Source organism: Dermacentor andersoni, chromosome 5 (assembly GCF_023375885.2).
Source record: "Dermacentor andersoni chromosome 5, qqDerAnde1_hic_scaffold, whole genome shotgun sequence".
NCBI lineage: Eukaryota > Metazoa > Arthropoda > Arachnida > Ixodida > Ixodidae > Dermacentor > Dermacentor andersoni.
This window is the reverse complement of record NC_092818.1, coordinates 98061713-98079556: the sequence shown is the minus strand read 5'-3', so window position 1 is coordinate 98079556 and position 17844 is coordinate 98061713. Positions and strand designations below refer to the sequence as shown.

Below are 17844 nucleotides of genomic sequence, written 5' to 3'. Positions count from 1 at the left end.
ACATAAGAAATCACCGTCTTCGACAGCCATCTACTATGGTTGCATCCGCAATATTTTGGTTAGAATGCTTAGCGTTATGAGGCAGCGCAGTTTGTTATTTTTTTTCTTTAATTGCGATAAGTTTCCAGAACATTTGCATTTTTGTTGCAGAAAATAAAATTACCCCGTATATTTCATAGCAATATTCCATAGACCTATTTGTGTTGATGAGTATATCCCTATTGTGTCTTGATTATGGTGCAATACTGTGTTGTCAGCTGCTTTACTATAAAGTGGTATATACGAACTGCAGCCTTACGTAAGTGTGGCGGTACATTAAAGTTGAAAATGCACAATGCCTCCAATTCATAGCTTCTTGGGAATTTTTACAGGGACAACTGATAATGCTTACATGTCTGAATGTGGCACGTCACAAATATTGACGTATGCGCGCGTGCGCTATTTGATTTTTGAACTAAAGTATTTAGAATATATTGATTTCATGCTCAAAAGCCAGCACCTAATTTATATTGCATTGCCATAAAACACGTGGTTCCAAGTACTGTAAGGCAAAATTTACGGTGAAAATCTAGAACGCGTGGCTGCCTTCAATGCATTTTGTACTTTTCGCTCTGAATTGGCGTGACACGTGGTATCGGACTCATTGAAGGCAGCCGCCGTGCATTGTCAAAAGGCAACTACTGAAGCGACAGAAATATGACTGCTTGTCAAAGAACCGGCATCGCAGGACACATTTCTTGGGGTTTTGCCATTTAGAATTCGTGGTGCGTCTCATTTGCGCTGAAATATATAGTTTATAAAGTGCCAAATATTGACTCTTGTGAAAACTGAGGCCTTTTCGCACGTTTTTCTTCTTTAAGAGGTGTCACAGAAGCGACCTTCTGACGTCCGAAATGTATATTTACAGTCTTTACTGAATAGACTCTAATAGGTTTTGAATAACTTCCCGTTATCTGCAAAATTTTTAACGCTATTCGTTTTCTCTTGTTTTAATGTTGCAATAGTAAGAGTACGACTTAAGAATTTAAGGCGAGAGCGTAAAAGAGAAATAGTGTTGGGGCAAACCATTCTGTTTTTGACGTCCTCGTTCTTCCTGCTAAACAGTCAGAGAAAATAGAGCCATCCAGCGCCAAGCATTAATAACTTCGACCCCAGCTGGTCTTCTGTGCACGTGTTCATCGATATATGTGAAGAAAGAGGGTGGAAGGCAACATAGTCGACACGCACACTGCACTTTAATAATGTTCTTTCTCTTTTCGAAAGGAGCCTAGATAAGGATTGGATGCACTTTATTAAAGGTCCTGCAGGACCTCACGTCAGCGCGCAGTTGGCGTCTTCCACGCAGTTGGATCTAACAAAAACAAGACTTGCGTGTTATATTTTTTATGAATAGTAAGAAATAAAACAAGCATAGGGTACTTTTAACTAGCGCAGAGTGAATATTCAAAATTGCGAATCCCGAACGAATGTTACTCCCTAACGATTCGTATTCGAAAATGACCTATCGGTGTTTTCAGATATCAGAAACTAACCAATATTTTCGCAAGAACAGAATGCGTCCTTGCTGTTCGTTAGTGTTCGTTGTCTCGTTAGGCCTCATTACTGTTCTCCCACTGGTAAACGAAGTATTGTGAATCAACAGAAGTAAGAAAACGACATAAGGTTTCGATGCAGAAACAGAATGGGTAATGCAAGCTTTCTTTTCGTTTTTGCTCAGAAGCCATAAAGATATGCAAATTTTGCCTGTAGTCTGTCATTTAGCGTCTTTGGTAGACTACTCATGTACAAATTTTAAGTGTTCCTTGCAACGGGCCTGTTTACGTGTGCTTGTGACACACGTTTTTCTGCATATTTTCTTCCCCACAACTTATAGTCTTTTTTGCACGTACATTTATTTAACGTCCTTTTTTTGGAAAGCTAGTTATATAGCAGCCATTCTTCTTTTGGAAAGCTTGTTTGCAAGCTTCAAACTTGTTGAGAGCGTATTCGTGCAATTTCTTTAAGAAAGATACAACCACATGTTAGAAATGATCCTTCCTCTCTGATAGTTAACTGTCTTTATTGCACTAAGTATAGGCGTGGCACCTAATTATAGTGAAATAATTATTTCTCCTTATATGTAAACGTCTGCGTTTGACTTTTGGATATTCGATTCGATATTCGACACCTCCTATTCGTAATAAATTTGCATTCGAAAATTTCGATATTCGCCCATATCTATTTTATAACAGAGTTTTCTGATATGGAAATTCATTTTCCCCAGTGGATCGGTAGCTTTTTTATTGTCATCGTAAAAATGAGTGGGTTGTGTCAGCAGCCAATTGCACAGATACACCTCCATCGCACTGTCGTCGTCAAACGGTCGGGGTTCCAATGCACTCTTCAATAGCCTAGAGTTAGATCCTTTTTATGTTTGCAAACAAATTTCTGGAAATACTTCCGGCTAAGCCCACTGGAACAGCCGAAGTTACAGTATCACTTTGTAATTCAGATCTTTTGCTCTGGCACCAGTTTCGCTGAACACTTGGAATGTGTGACAAATTAATTTTGCTCATCAGCACAGCAAGAAAGCTAGACACATGATCTCGACGCATTTGGCATGTTCGTTCTATCTAAACACATGAAGAACATATAGTATACTATGCGACAAAATATTAAAGTTTCTTTGGCAAACAAGAGACGGTTCTTTAGTGGCACCGAATCTATATTTATTAAATTTTACACAGTTCTCAGAGCCATTCACACGCGTGTCAATTGCCAGTTTGTGTTCTGCAGTCAAAAGACGTCGGCACCCTTTGGGTAGACGCTTTATGGAATCCTAGGCCCTTTATAATTGCGGATTGAGTGCGTCCTTAAATTATAACTATCTTATAAAATTCATAAACATTCGAACGTCGGTCGCCCTGCAGAAGATCACAAAGAGCTGCCTGAATGTTCTGCTCCTTGATGCTCAACCGTGGGCGATGATCATACTCTCGTTTCCTTAAGTTCATTACATCGTTCTTGTTGTCTACTCCTTCACAGCCTTCCGTGAATTCCTTATGCGAAGCAAACACATGCGGAGTTGGCAGTGTGTAATCTCCGAACTGTGCCGTGAATTTGTGTAGAATTTCGGTTTGGTCTAAACCGTCAGAAGCAAAAAGAAAATATAATATGTGAAAATTTGCCCAATCGGTAGGTGTACTGCTTTCTCGGATATCCTATGACGGACTACTGAAAAAAGAACGCAGAAGGACCGGCCGGCTGCTTACCTGATTCCTGACTGACCTACATAAGAAACCCTCAAACGCAAGCAAGTGCCAACTGAGAGAACATGCTCTACACCAAGAGACTCGTTTATGTGTGATCCATCGTCGTATATAGAACGTCACATACATAAATTTGTTCTATACGCCAGGAGAAGCTTGCGAATCAATCTTTCATCAAAGCCAAGCACAGGACGGCCACATATGGCGTGTAGTATGAGGCTTCAGAGGGGTCCTGAACCACCCCTCGGGCTTGGTGAAAAAGCGTAGTCTGTGGATAGCATACGCTGCGGTGAACATCGCAGCCAAGTTTTGCTGCTGTAGTTGGCGCGTGGAGCTCGCAAGCGGAACGCAAACTCACCTTTCTCTCAAACCCTCTCTTTTCAACAGAAGTCTGCTCCTCGTTCTCTTCTGGACGCTTTATTTCGTAATAACGCGGATTGCCATACGCGGCTGCTATTGGTCAATAGCTGACGTCAATCAAGAAGGGTGTTTGGATCAGTGCGCTTCTTCCTATGGTTACTGTATATATATTTACTGACGAAGTTCAATAAGGAGGCTGAAGTAAGCGATAGTGTGCTTTCGAATTTCGATAAGAATTCGTACTTTCGAAAGAAGCCGACTATCGTCTTCTCACGTATGCTCGGTCGCGGCGGCCCGCGTAGGAATTGAACTTCGGCCACCCTGCTTATCGGTGTCGTAGCCGGCAGGTCTCGCTAATTTAGACTAGTATTGAACGCTCAGCTAGCCTCGAACCACGTGTAAACTTAAGGTTAGACCACACACGCTTACCAGCGCGCCTGGGTTCCTGGCCACTCGTGGTTAGACGCCTTGGCAGACTAATTCATGACGCTTCAAAAGCGCGCAAATTAGACGTGGCTACTATCTGTCGGTCATGCTGGTGAAGGACAAAGCCGGTCCACACCACGTAGCTTGGCCATACAGTAGCATATTCACGTGAGCCTGCACCCAACCCCTGTCGTGCATAAAGCAAACACTGCGCATGCGCACTACAGCTACACGTAGCTGCATGCACGCAAGCGCACTGCAGCTACACGTATCTGCGGACTTCTACGTAGCGTAGATGCCGTGACTGCCGCGAGTCCACTGGCTAAGCGCACTGCGGCTCGCTGAGGTCAACCGCGTTTGGCTTACGTTTGGCGCGACGTAGACGCCAAAAACGGTAGTGGCGTCTGCGTTAACATCCAAGAGGAAATTTGAACTGCGCGGCAGGGTGACATTCAGAAGGCGTAGCGTTGTGGATATGTAGCCACAAAGCCCCGCTCGTCTGTAGCCTTCACAGTGCAAGACATTGAATAAGGAACGGAAGCGCAGCGAAGAGGGCGTTTGATTGCCAAGAAAAGCGCTTCTGCTGAACGGATTGAAGGACTTTTTGCGGCCATGTATTTCTGAAATAGAAGATTTTCACTTCCAACGCATTTCTTCTCTTCGATAAAGCGTGGTTCAGGGCCCCTTAAGGCTTCGAAGCGCCGTGCTCCCTTATTAGGAGTCGCTAATTACTGTGCATGCTAACGACAGAAATGCAAGATGCATGGGAGGAAATATGTGAGGGCACAATGCCTTCTGACATTATTTGCCGTTATTTTATCGGTATATTGAGACTTACGTTTCTTGAGAACTATCGCAATACTTTGCTTAGTTAGGCCTCACGTAATTATATACTTAAAGCAGTAAACAGGCGAAATACAAGTAACCGGAGCTCAGCTAATGTGCGCGGTCATTGCGGAGTTTACACAATCCTGGAGCAACTCGGCTGCCCAAAATGTGTCAGAACCAGTGACAAACGTTCATGCGATGTGCCTTGTTAATTGGACAAACACTGCGTCGACGTTGAATCGCACGGCGGGCTGCCAAGACCAGTCATTAGACGTTATCCTGATGTTTCCCTAGCAGCGTAATAACCGTGTGCGCCGGAGAATTACGGCTAATCAGTGTGGCGGACTGGTGGCACTAATGAGACATCCGCCTTGAGTGACATTTTATTTCGTGGAAGCAATCACAGTGGTTTATGGCACCCAGTTTTGCCTGTCGATGCTCCACGTTCACTTGTTTGGTGTTCCTACTTTTACACCGGTGAGGAGTACTTTGTGGTACTGAGTAAGCAGAAAGCAATAAGTTACACCCCGCCTATATATATATATATATAGCACAACGCGGAATCCCTTCCCTTTTTTTTGGACTTGCATTCCTATATTTGTGCTACCGGACTTTACGCATAAACACCGTTACGTACTGTTAATAAGGCCGAAACTGTAGCCCTCATTTGAAACGATGGTAGTTCTGTTAGTTTCTTTTTGTACCTTCCTGTAACTTTGGTAAACATATGTCAAACAGGGCTGCACGGTGGTGCTGGCGTCGCTCAACATAAATGAAGAACTTGAGTGAGGGCATTGCGCAGTATTTTTTTGGTGTTTAATAAATCTGAGCCCCTCCAACCTGCTTCTCAGAGACCTCACTGAGTAAGTCAGATCTTGTGCTGAAGGCACCATGCGTATACGGAGCTAAATAAAGAAGAAAGATTGTCGCAATTTCTGTTCATCTCGTACAATGATTATAAAAGCCGCCAACAAGCGGAAAGAGGTTGAGAACCAATATTCATTTAAACCATTCAGTGACTTCCTTTTTTTCTGAATTTCCCTCAAGCCCTGCTGGCTGTCATTTTGGGTTTCTTTATTTGCAACTTTTTTTTCTTTAACATGATGTTTTGTTAAGCTGGTTGGGGAATAATAACAGCGTCGGCCGTGATAACTTTGCACGTGGACAACACGCAAGAAAACAACGCGAAAACCAATGGTTTCGCGGCTTGGGGCTGCGCGGCCATTTCTTGCCACATAGAAGCTGGCTTTTTCGTCTTCATTCTCTCTCATTTAGGTATTTGTGAACTGCTCATAAATTTTTTCATCTGTCATAGTTGGATAATCGAATCTGGCACACTCGGCATGGTCTTCTCGAGCCTTCCTGCCCTCAACCATACCCATTTTTCCCGATTTTTTTTTTACTTAGAAACTGGTTCCCAGTCGTCGGTTTTCTACAATTCATAATTCTTCGAAGAACCAAGTAGCGCATTCAAAAAAGACAACCACGGGAAAATGAGACGGATACGGGAAGGGCGCAATCCGTCTCCGTCACCTTTTCCTGTGGTTGTCTTCCCTGAATGCGCAGGTTGGTTCTTCAAAGCGATGCACCAACTCGCATAGCAAGAAGTTCTTCTAAACTATCGTAATTCTTTAACAGTTCGTAAATATATCTGCCTGTCAAAGTGCACAAGGACCTGTCACACTCGTTCACCGTGGCTTCCCAGTCGAGATAGGGCGATATAGCAGCGGTGTATCTTCTCCACTTGCAGCCACAAATTTCACTTAAACGCTTGTCTGTGTGTTTAGATTACCTTTCCAGACTCAAAACAGGTATTGAATGTGTTTTCTTTTTCTTTCCTCTTTTTTTATCTCAAGTTGCTCCTCGAGAAGCGGGAAGTGTACATAACACACAAAATGTATACTCGGGAATGGCCGTGGTTGTGCGATGGTTGGATCATAATTTACGGTATAGCATAGAAACTTTTGACCCAACGAAGCGGTGCTGCTCTTGGTGTTTAGCTTGTGCACAGCGTGCACGAATGGCGAAGAAATAATAGAGCATTTCTATATGGAATGCTCCAAGCATAAGTTCTTGATGGGGTAATCCAGAGAAAAATGTGTCCATCGTTAGAAACCAAGGAACAAGAAGAAAGACGAATGGATGCGTGGGAAAAGCGGCTCAGAGAAATGCTGTAGAATCCGAAGCACGCGATCGCAACGCAAAGACACAGTGAAGAAACCTTGAGGTATAGTTAAGTTGAGCTCAGTTTGTTTTACCATCGCTGCATATTCCTAGCGGCACAGCGAAGAAACCAGTATAATAACTCATTCAAAAAAGGCTTGGTTAGGGACTCGAAAGCCTGTTAATGTAAAGCCCTGCAATCAATGGCTGACACAGGCATCCGGAAAATATAAGTGCAGCGAGCTTGGCTAAATTATGTGCCTGTTCGATCCTAAATCTTTGTATTCTACATGTATTTCATTGTTAAAACATGAGCAAAACGAGAACAAGGTGAAAGCGGGAGCCAACGTTTCGACAAGTGGACTTCTTTTTTTCAAGGCGACATATGCTTTCCTCGGCACAGTATATATAGGTAGGGTTCTTCTAAAGGGTAGAGGGGCTAAGGCGGGTGGGTGCGGCAACGTGGTAAGGTGTGTTAACGGCGAGGGTGTAGAATTGAGAATAAAGGAGTGCTGTGCACAAGGCCGCTGACACGGCCGCCTGTCAGTCACATGTCAACGGCCGTCTGTCAGTCGGCGTGTCAATGGCATGCACAGCACTTCTCTGTTGCCTGCTTCACTGGTGGTCGTGGGCCATCCTCTCTGAAAGAGCTAATAGAAGGAGCTTCAGAAAGTAGTGCTCGTACAAAAAAAGAAAGTGTATAAAGAAAATACTGAAATAAATAAATAAACAAACAAACAAATAAATAAAAGGAAAAAGAGGAAAGAAAGGCGAAGAAATAAAAAGCATAAGCAACCAAAGTAAGTGTTGTTGCCTATAGGTTGAAATTTAGCATAGCCAATAGATTCTAAAGTTCCCTTTGAAACCTTTATGCCTATTGGTTGCAATGTCTTGAACGTATAGATAAGTGTCGACATGTGTGCACAGCGCAAAAGACGAGGACTGAAGGACGAACACAACACTGTCCTTCAGTCCTCGTCTTTTGCTATGTGCACACATGTTGATATTGAATCACCAACTCGCCCAAGCTTTCACCTTATCCAGTTATGGATAAGATGTGATACTTTGTGTTTTCATTCTCGTTCAGAACGGATATTTGACTGTAAAACGTAGAGTGTAAGTTCACGAAAGTTATGACCTGGTTGGTACAAATGCTCGCCCAATATTTCAACCTACACCGAAGGCAGAGCAGTGAGTCTTAAGTACACTACATGAGGGAAATTAATTGTGACATACTAAGTGCCGGGTTGATATAGTATATCATTGCTGCTGATGGGTATTTTCCGGCGTTAACATTTAGTGTCTACATCATGCCCTACCTGTTGCTTCATACTCGTAGCCGTCCCCGAGCGTACGTCCGCAAAGCGCCCACAACTGGCTCAATTTCAATATATTAAATACGGCAATGGAAGGGAGAAGAAAATCGCAGTCAAATGACACATTGCACAGATTTAGCGTCCAGCATGTAAAGAACCATTTTCACTTTCATAAGTGAGGTGGAAAAAGTAAATCAACCACAAAAAGTACCATAATTTCGATAATCGCCTTGGAAACGGCGCGGTATAACAAGAAAGCGCGTTTAGAATTTTTCAATATAGCGGCAGCAAAGAAACAGAGAAAAAAAAAGATGAGTTGGAATGTTTCCAGAAGCATTATAGCATTATTATACCTGCACGTTCGTTTGTGGTTCTCCAGAAAGGTCTCGTTTAAGTAAAAACAGCAAAATGCTACAGCTACAGGCATATTTGCGCAGGCAGGAGTGGTGGCGGGGGAGTGGGCGCGCATCGCCGAGAGCCAGACGTGATCGACTAAGTATAAAAAAGCCCTCTAGTCTTGGATAAGGTGCGCTGTACTTCGGAGAAATTTATGACGCGGCCGGATGCTCTTCATGCTGAGGACGCAGCAAGGAACGTTCAGGGTTGCGCAATATCGAAAACTGGAGCATTGTTTCAGCTTCAGTTTCAGTTTGTTATTCGTTAAATACAATGAATGCGTAAGAGACAATATACAGACGAGGATCCCAAAGTAGAAGCCTTTGTTAATAATAACAATGTAGCGATGTATTAAAGATGAGCAAGCTATGTAAAAGAAACAAACACGATCACGAAAAATACCATATGGAAAAATGAAACAAACGAAAACGAATTGTCGGTAAACAAGCATATAGTGCATAAAAAAAACTGTCAACACATACAAATGGCAAATGTAGTGTAATGAATTATGTAAACTTAGTTTTGCATTTACAAAGCTTAAGGGCATGACTAAATGCATGAAAGGGTGAAGATTAAATGGTGTTGGGTGAATCATTGCACAGTTTTACAGCAGCGAATGATGATGTCATTTTGCCATAGTTACAATGAACTATAAGCAGTAGAAAATTGGAGTTACGCGCAAACCTGGTATTATTATTATTGGTGAGGTACCTGGAATCAATGAAATGGTATGAAAGTTGTTTAGTAAGTAAATTATAAAACATAATTATTAGATGATACTTGAACAGGTTCGTTACAACAATGATGTTATTTTCACGAAGAAATAGAGTAGCACTCGTGAAAAACCCGCTGTTAGTGATAATGCGTCTTACTTGGTTTTGTAAGTGCTTTATAGACGGGATATGACAGTGATATGTGTTTCCTCAGTAAACAATGCCGTTAATAATGTGACTGCGAATAAATGCAAAGTATAATGCTAATACTGCGTCTTTGGAGAAATATGCTCTTAATTTGAATAATGCTTTAATACCGAAGGTACACTTTCGCCTAATGAAGCAGTGTGTTGAGAAAATTTTAGGTTAGAATCTTATTTGATGCCCAAAAATGATTCTGCAGCAACTTCGCTCCCGGAAGGTACAAAACATGCGCGACATATGCACTACCATGACAATCAGTGTTTCCGAAATAGGTGCTTGTGAAGCGCTGCCGATTGCTGACGCAATAGTAAGAATCCAGAACAATGCGCAATTGCTTCAGCAGATATTTCTTTAGAATACCTCTGGAGTTAAAGCCTGTTTTTGAAGCTACAGCAGGGAAACTTGTTTACTTCAATTGCATTGAAACTTATTCATTTAGTCGAATGAAAACAGGAGAAAAGGTTCCGTTGTGTTTCAATCTAATGACTTGTTTACTGTGTTCAGATCTAATGACTGGGGTAGCGGCCCCCATCCACTGCGGTAGCACAGTGACTATAGGGTTCTGCTGTTGAACACGAGGTCGCGGGTTTGATTCCTACAATGCGAAATGCAAAAGAAAAATGTTTGTGTAGTTTGCTCTGAGTGTAAGTTCAGAAAACTTGGGTGGTCAAAATTATTATGGGAGCCTCCGCCAAGGTGTCTCTCATAGTACCACGGTTGCGTTCCTACTTTAAAAAATCGTTGTTGCGTCGTGCATCGTTTTATGAGGTCGCATAAATGTTTTCGTCCTCTTTTTTGAAATGACACTATCTTGTTCCTCGACGAGAGGACAATAAAAGCGTGTTTTTTTGAAAATTTTAGGGCATGTAGAAATTGTGCCTGGAGTGACAGAATGAGAGAGCACGGAGTGCCACGGACGAACCTTTCTCGTGGTTTTCCACCGTGGCGACGTTCGCTTTGAAAATAATTTAGTAATGCAGCGGTAATTTAATAATGCACTGTGGACATCCAACGCTCACGAGCGGTATTATATCCCGAGTGCCCTTTCTGGTAACCTCGTGGCCCCTCAGCTTCTTGCCCAGACTCGAGCACATTCTCGAGCGCGGTGTCGTTCTCCTGAGAACTTACCTTCCGCTTCTGTTGCTGTACCGGTGGATACGGTTGCGTCATTTTCTTTCGGGCACATTTTCTGCGTTGCCGAGCACTGCACACCATAAAACCCTGACCCAGGTAATGCTCGTTTCTAAAGGCCATTGATGATTGCGTAATATCGAGCGCATGTCTGGGCAAGTCCATAACAAGCACGCGCTCAATATTTCGCGCTCATAAATGTCTTTAGAAACCAATGTATACCCACCTCAGACTCGAAGTCTGCTCAGGGACATAACTTTGAAGCCAGTTCTAAAGGCCGACTAGTATATTATGAACGTGAAAATTCCATTTGATGTCGGAGGCAGCATCTCCATGCAAATGGAGAAATAGCTGTCTCCTTATGATTCTTGCGGTAAGAAGTGCTGTGGCTTCTTTTTTTTTTTTTCTTTTTAACGGCAACCAGCGAGATTCAGTGCGTGCTGTGAGGTGGTGTGAATCCTTTATTTTTGTTTCAACTAAACGTACTCTACACGTACTCGATTGATGTCTTTTGTCTTCTATGACAAACAGAACAGAACGGCCTAGACCATGTTGACTAAAGCTTACAACAGTAATGCGCCTAAACCACTCTCACACAGGTCCGGATGCTTCAGACTTTAAATCGGGTTTGTATATTTTATGCAATTGCAACTGAGCTAAACCGGAAAAAGTGTGAAAGCAATATGCCCTATTGAGTATTATGGAACCTAAGGGGATACAGGAGCCCTTGCTCAGGTAGTATGGTTTCAGCAGTGACTGATGTGCCGAGTTCAGCAGGGGGAGTCAAGGTAGCTGTAATAAAACGGCGTTGCTTGGCTTCCGCATGGTGCATGGTTGCATTCATAGTTAAAGTTACTTTTATTAGTGTTTTTATTTATTATGCCATAAGACAGCGCTCCTCAAAACAGAAAAATAATCCGTATATTGATATCGAGGAATGTAGTGGTGCACAACAATGTTTCTTTTTTATTTCGCAAAATACCAAATTCGCCACAACTACATTTGTATGGTCAGTTCCCTAACATAAACGTTACCGGCGTGCGAAAAACTGGGCGCCAAATACTGAGCCGTTTTAATAGACACTAATTTATATCATCGGCGAGCCCGAGTAGTTGGAAACCGCCGGACACAGATGACGGGGTAATTAGAAACCGCTGGACAGCGATGACGGGACACCCGCCACGTGATGGTTAGCGAAGCGAATCGGACTTATCCAGCTGCTCCGTTTCTCTCGGGGCGCTTCCCGCCAGTGATTTCGAAACGCTTCTGCTCCTTGCCGCTCGTGGCGCGAGTGCTGTTTTCCCTCCATGCTCGGCGAAACGGCGATCGAGCCGTCCGGCGCCTCTGTGGCACTCGGCGACTCCGCCTGCTCCGAGACGGGGTCGTTATAGCGGCCCTAGCTTTCTTCCGACTCCCATCGACAACGCGTCCGTGTGGCATGCCGGAAAGACCTGGCTCGCGTAGCGACCGACGACGCGCTGTAACGAGCCGACGTCCAAGAATGTTCGAACAGCTGTGCCGTCGACGTTTTCAGTTCTAGAGTGGTTTCGTCGCGTCGTGCGTGACTTCTCCCAAGTGCTCTGGCTTGTTTTTTTTTCTTTCCTTCTTTGCGGCAACCAGCGAGATTCAGTGCGTCCTGTGAAGTGATGTGAATCCGTGCCTGGGAGTGAGATCATCGCCTAAACTTGTGTGTCACCTGGTCACTGGTTCGACGCGTTGGTTATTTGGTGGATTAAATCGATGGTCATGCACTCGCTTCCAACTTACCTGTGCTGCCGCTGTCTCGTTGATGTCTACCGTTTTCACAAAGGTGAATGGGACCAGTCATAGTCGTGCCTATACAAAGGACGCCAGGCTACAGCTCTACTTAAACGAGTATAAGCGTATATCTCGCTTTAGTGAGCACTATTACATTTGGAAGCGAGGATAGCAAGGATTACTGGAAAACTCATTTCGTGAGATCCACCGTTTCCTGATAAGGCCATTCTGTTCTTCCTTTCTGCTGACGTCTGTCCTACAGTGGGGTAAACTTGAATGAGATAGTGCGGAATGCAAAAGTTGCAGTGCCCGAAACATTTCTTGCACTTATAGTAAAAGAAAAAGTTTCTTACTCTTGAACCAGTTACGAATCTACTATCGTCATTTTAAAAACGCAGCTTTAAATCGAATTTTTTAGAACATAAGGAATCTGCTTGTTTTGGAAATAAGCAGTGTATTCTGGAACTATTTTATTGCCCATCACAAAATACTTAGTAGGGGAAATTGACGAGCAAACAGACAGTTGCAGCAAGCCCGTCTGCTTGTGCTATTTTAAAGCACCTTCTGTTGCTAGTCACTTTGACTTTGTAGGAAATAAAAAGAAAAGATATAGCAAAAACAGTCACGTGCGATATGCACAGAGAATTGTGTTTGTTAGTATGCCACTAGAAACTCTATATCAAAAAACGTCATTTTTTACGAACCAAAATTACTAATTATTTTATAACCTTGCCCAAGTTCAGCAGGTTGCTCAGACAGCTTTTCAAAGCGGTACGTGAATTTAATATACGTGCGGAGGATACGTCATAAGTTGTTGTTTTATCGCTGACGTCCGGAGAGTCTTTAGGAATTTAATCAGCTGGACAGAACGGGACGCAGGATGGTATCTGTTGTGGCAGACAGAACGCTTTAAAACAGAGTGCGTGGCCACCATTGTGTCGGAACGTTTGTACAGTTGGTAACGATAGCGCGAATAACCATTGACACCAGTCACGTGAACTAACTTCTTGGTTCGTGAACATCGGACCTAAGTTGCGTGTTTTGTCATTTCACCTGCTCCTCTGTGAGCACGTGTTCTCTAAACCAAAGCCGCCATACGAGGCTCATGACGAGAGGCGCACGTCGTCGCCACCACCGGCAATCAACTCAAACTGAGCATGCTTGAAAACGATGAAATAAGGAGAATCAAGAAGTCGTCATCACTGGCATAAGGAATTGCTGCGATTCTATTGAAGTCTATCGTATTTGCTGAATGTACTTCAGCCCTTCAGAATGAGCACAGAGGCGGAGTCACAAGCGGATACCGCGTTTATTGACAAAGGTGGTGTCCTCGACAGCGACGAGAACGGTGCGAGTGTCAACGGCAACCACCGACGATCCAGCGGAACAAGCAACAATAACAATCACGCGCCCGTGATCAGCATCGACCCCGGAGTCGAGTCGGGTCTGCTCCTCCGGGTCCCGGACCTTCCGTTCCCTCGGGGTGCCTCGTCGTCCGAGTCTCTCAGCACGGCTCCCAACCAATTCCTCAAGCTGCCGGTCTCCGGCGAGCACCGGCGGCACTCGATGCAGGACTGCAGCAACCACCACGGCCACCACCACCGACACCGGCACCGCGACCGCAAGCGCTCGTGCCCCGATGTTCGGGGCGAGGCCTCGGGGGACCGGCGTCGCCGGGGCAGCCGCAGCCCTCTGGCCCCCCACGGCCTGGCGGTGGCGGGCGGGGCAGAGTCGACGAGTGTGACCCCTTCGTCGTCGCGTCGCTCTAGCGCCAGCAGCCTGAGTCGCCGCTCGTCCCGGGACAGCGAGAGCTGCACGCACAGCCGCCGCTCGTCCCGGGCTGACGACGGAAGCCGCAGGTAGGCAGACAGGCTTTCTCCTCGTTGTTATTGTCGTTTGGTTTGGAAACGTTTATAGAACTGACAGAGAGGAAAAGAAGGGAAAGAGCTGGGCTGTATATTGTCACCGACAGGTGCGAAATGCCTGCCTACTTTTCACGGCGGTATCCAAACATAGAAATGGAAGAGAGTAAAAAAGTAAAGTGAAAGGGAATAACAAGATGACACATCAGAAAAGCTGAGTTAAAACAAGTGCAAAGGACACAGTGCGGCTATAGAAACCGGCACAAGATATCCACACGCCGCATCATATCTAAAATAATACTGAAAAGAAAAAAAAACAACTCCGGGGTCTTGTCACTCGCAAACAAAGAAAAAAGAGATCTACAAATGGAAAGTCAAAACGGTTTTTTCTCGAAAGCGAAAATTCGGCCTAGTTGTCTGGCATCACTGGTGAATCGCAGCGCCTTTAGATCAGGGATGACCGCAGAAACCACATCGCTCTATGTGCCTTGGTGCCATGGCTATCCCTGCTGTTCATCTGTCAGCCTCGTCTAAGAAAGTAAAGTGGGTACGGTAAGCTAGATAGCGTAGGGATGCGCAGCCACTGGTTTTAGCGAATGTCGTACATCGCAGGAGTAAGACGACGACAGTCTCTTAGTAGCAACGTTCCCGACGCAAGTGAGGTAGGGCACTACAATATCAGGCGCTCAAGTGTTTGCAATGGTCCCAAGGAAAATACGACGGACTGTCCACACGTTCTTGTAGGCGTAAACACGCAGGCGTTTAAATTATTTTCACAGTGTAGTGGGAAATTGGAGTTATTGGGGCTTCTTACAGGGAAATAGTAACAGTACAATCTGCAGGCAGGTGCATGTACACACATTCACAATGGTGTAATTGGAGTGACTAGTGCAGTGAGGTTTTAACTGGTTACACACATTGTAAGCGTGCTTAATTAATCCTAAATTATTCATTCTTGAAACTCGATAACACATGCGTAATATATGCAGCAAATTGTCTCGTAAGCGCAATAGTGCCCAAATATGCTACATGGGCGAACTTGGCAATTTCTAATATGTAAGAGTAGTAGACGTAGCGTGTTGTGAAGAAACAAAGAATTAACTGAACACTATTGACGAAAATATGCTTCATGTTAATATTCAGTGCAGTTTATTTCGAATCACACGCTCCTCTCTATAGGCTCAGGGGTTTATCCCTCCCACCAACAAAGAGCAGGAACGAAAATTGAGAAGTTTCAACAAATGTGTTAGGGCGTTCAAAGGTTAAGATTATGCTAATGGAGTTGGCAATATTATTCAACAAATGCTTCGCTATCTAGGAGTGCGATTTCTTTCGCAGCCACCGACCTATACTCCAAGTTTAATGTTGTCTTTCTCTAGAATCTATGCCGTGAATGCCTTGCGCTTCTTGTGATTTTCACGTATTCATAAAGGATACAACAGTCCTTGCCGTACCAGACAACCATCACGTTTTATTCACGCTACACGTGTGTATGCCAGACCTATTGTTTGGCCAGCTGCGTTCTGCCTCACGTAGAACCGACCGCATCTTGGCGGGGTACCGTAAGCTACACCGTCGATACAGTCAACATATTTGGCGACCTGTGCTTTTTATTACTGCATTTGCATCATCCGCCTGGATTAACAACCTGGCACACCCTTACAAACTTATCCCAGTCGAGCAAAACCACTCGAGTGCAAGGCATTTTCTCTCGTATTCAACGTAACATGCATGCTTCGAATTGGTGAGTGCGACAAGCTATGCCCTCACTGATCAGTGTCACTGTCAGTGAGACGCGACTGACTCGCAGGTAACAGGGTTATAAATCATTAACTCTAGTTTTGAAATATCTAGTGCAACATAAACTAAATGCAGTAACTTTCCTCTCTGGCATTGTGCTGCTGAGTTCCAGGCCACGGGTTCAACCTCGGCCGTGGCGGCCGCATTTTGATGGGGATGAAATGCTAACGCATTTGTGACTTAGATTTGTACTTATATTGTGTACTTAGAAAACAGGTTGTCATGGCTGGTGTGGGCGCTTCCATATTATTCCGTAATCATGGTAACGAGCCGCGGTAGTCGGCGGTATACACGCGCATGCGCAGTAGGCCTTGTGCATCACGTGTCACAGTAAGTATCACGTATTGCACGAAGCTAAAACAGCATCATGCCTCTTCCAATATATCCGGTGTTTGCTCCTTACAGCCCGTGTTCAGGTAAAGCCGCCATACACGTGTTTTTAATCTTCGAGTTACGTCTGGCGGCGACTGTGCATGTGATCGCAAACTGTAAATTCTCGCCAATTTTCACTGGTGTGTGTCGCGTCAACTACGGTTTTCCTTTCGCCGTTAGCGCGCGCTGTACATGGCGCAAGAACAAAGAACGCGTAGACGAACTATACCAGTTCGTCGCTCCGTTAAGTGGGGGAAGTGTAATCCGCTTCCTCCATTCAGGTCCTCCAAGGGCGACGACAGTCGTCGCTCGTCGCGCGCCACCGACGACACAACCGGAGGCGGGCACAGCAGTCGACGCTCGTCGCGAAGCGTCGGCGACGACGAGCGGCGCTCCTCGGACGACAGGCACCACCACCACCACCGCTCGCACCACCCTCACCGGCGGGAGTCGTCGCTGGTCGGGACGGAAGCGGGTCACAGAAAGGGCAGCTCGCTGCTACCGCCGGACGCGGACAACGGCAGCCGCAGGGCGTCGAAGGTGCCGGCACTTCTGGTCACCGACGAGGAGACCGGCCAGCAGCGCAAACCGGACGACGAACTCGACTCGCCCAAGCGCCGGATTATCATATTGGTTATCAGTTCTGTGGCGTGCTTCATCCTGCTCATGAGTGTTGTGCTCATCGCCGTCACCCTCACCATCTCGCCGGCCATCGACAGCATAGGTGAGCGTCTTCTTTTTTTATTGTTCGGTGGATTTACTGCGAGGAATACGTAATAAAAAAGCATATCACACGAACGAACGCAACGCTGTACGACGCACATACTGCAGCCGTGACTTTGCCCATTTATTGTTCGTTATCCAATGGGCCCAGTCCTCTTGAACTTCAGGGTTGAGTTTGACCTCCACGAGCATCCTGAGACCAATGTATTGAGTACCAGGGCACAGTCACAACAGGCGATTGAACGACCGCCATAGCCGCAGGTGCAGGGCACTACGTGACCCATTTGTGCTTTCTGAGGCTTCCGGCATAAATAAGTCGCGTTGTGAGTTTTTTGTGAGAAGCACTTCTGCATCTATTATGGGAGAAAAGGGTGTATTCTAAGAGCGAAATATGATAACCGGATTAAAATTTCTCTTCCTAGGTAATGCCATTTTCTCACTTATTTGTCGCCTGTACGTTGAGCTTAGCAGTGCCGATTCCTTAGTGTTCAAACGCGATGGCGGGCATGTCTCAGGTTGCGCACTTTTCGTAAAATGTCTGTTA

General features: G+C 45.0%; 1 protein-coding gene across 1 annotated transcript in view; it reads left to right on the top strand.

Moving 5' to 3' along the window:
• The first annotated feature begins 11833 nt into the window (after positions 1-11833).
• LOC129385038 (uncharacterized) overlaps positions 11834-17844 on the top strand; it is a 57166-nt gene continuing 51155 nt past the window's right edge. Inside the window, exons 1-2 of the mRNA XM_055070868.2 lie at positions 11834-14402; positions 16859-17301. Of these exons, the coding sequence (XP_054926843.2) occupies positions 13816-14402; positions 16859-17301 (1030 nt within the window). The 5' untranslated portion in view covers positions 11834-13815. The remainder of the gene's footprint in view (positions 14403-16858; positions 17302-17844) is intronic.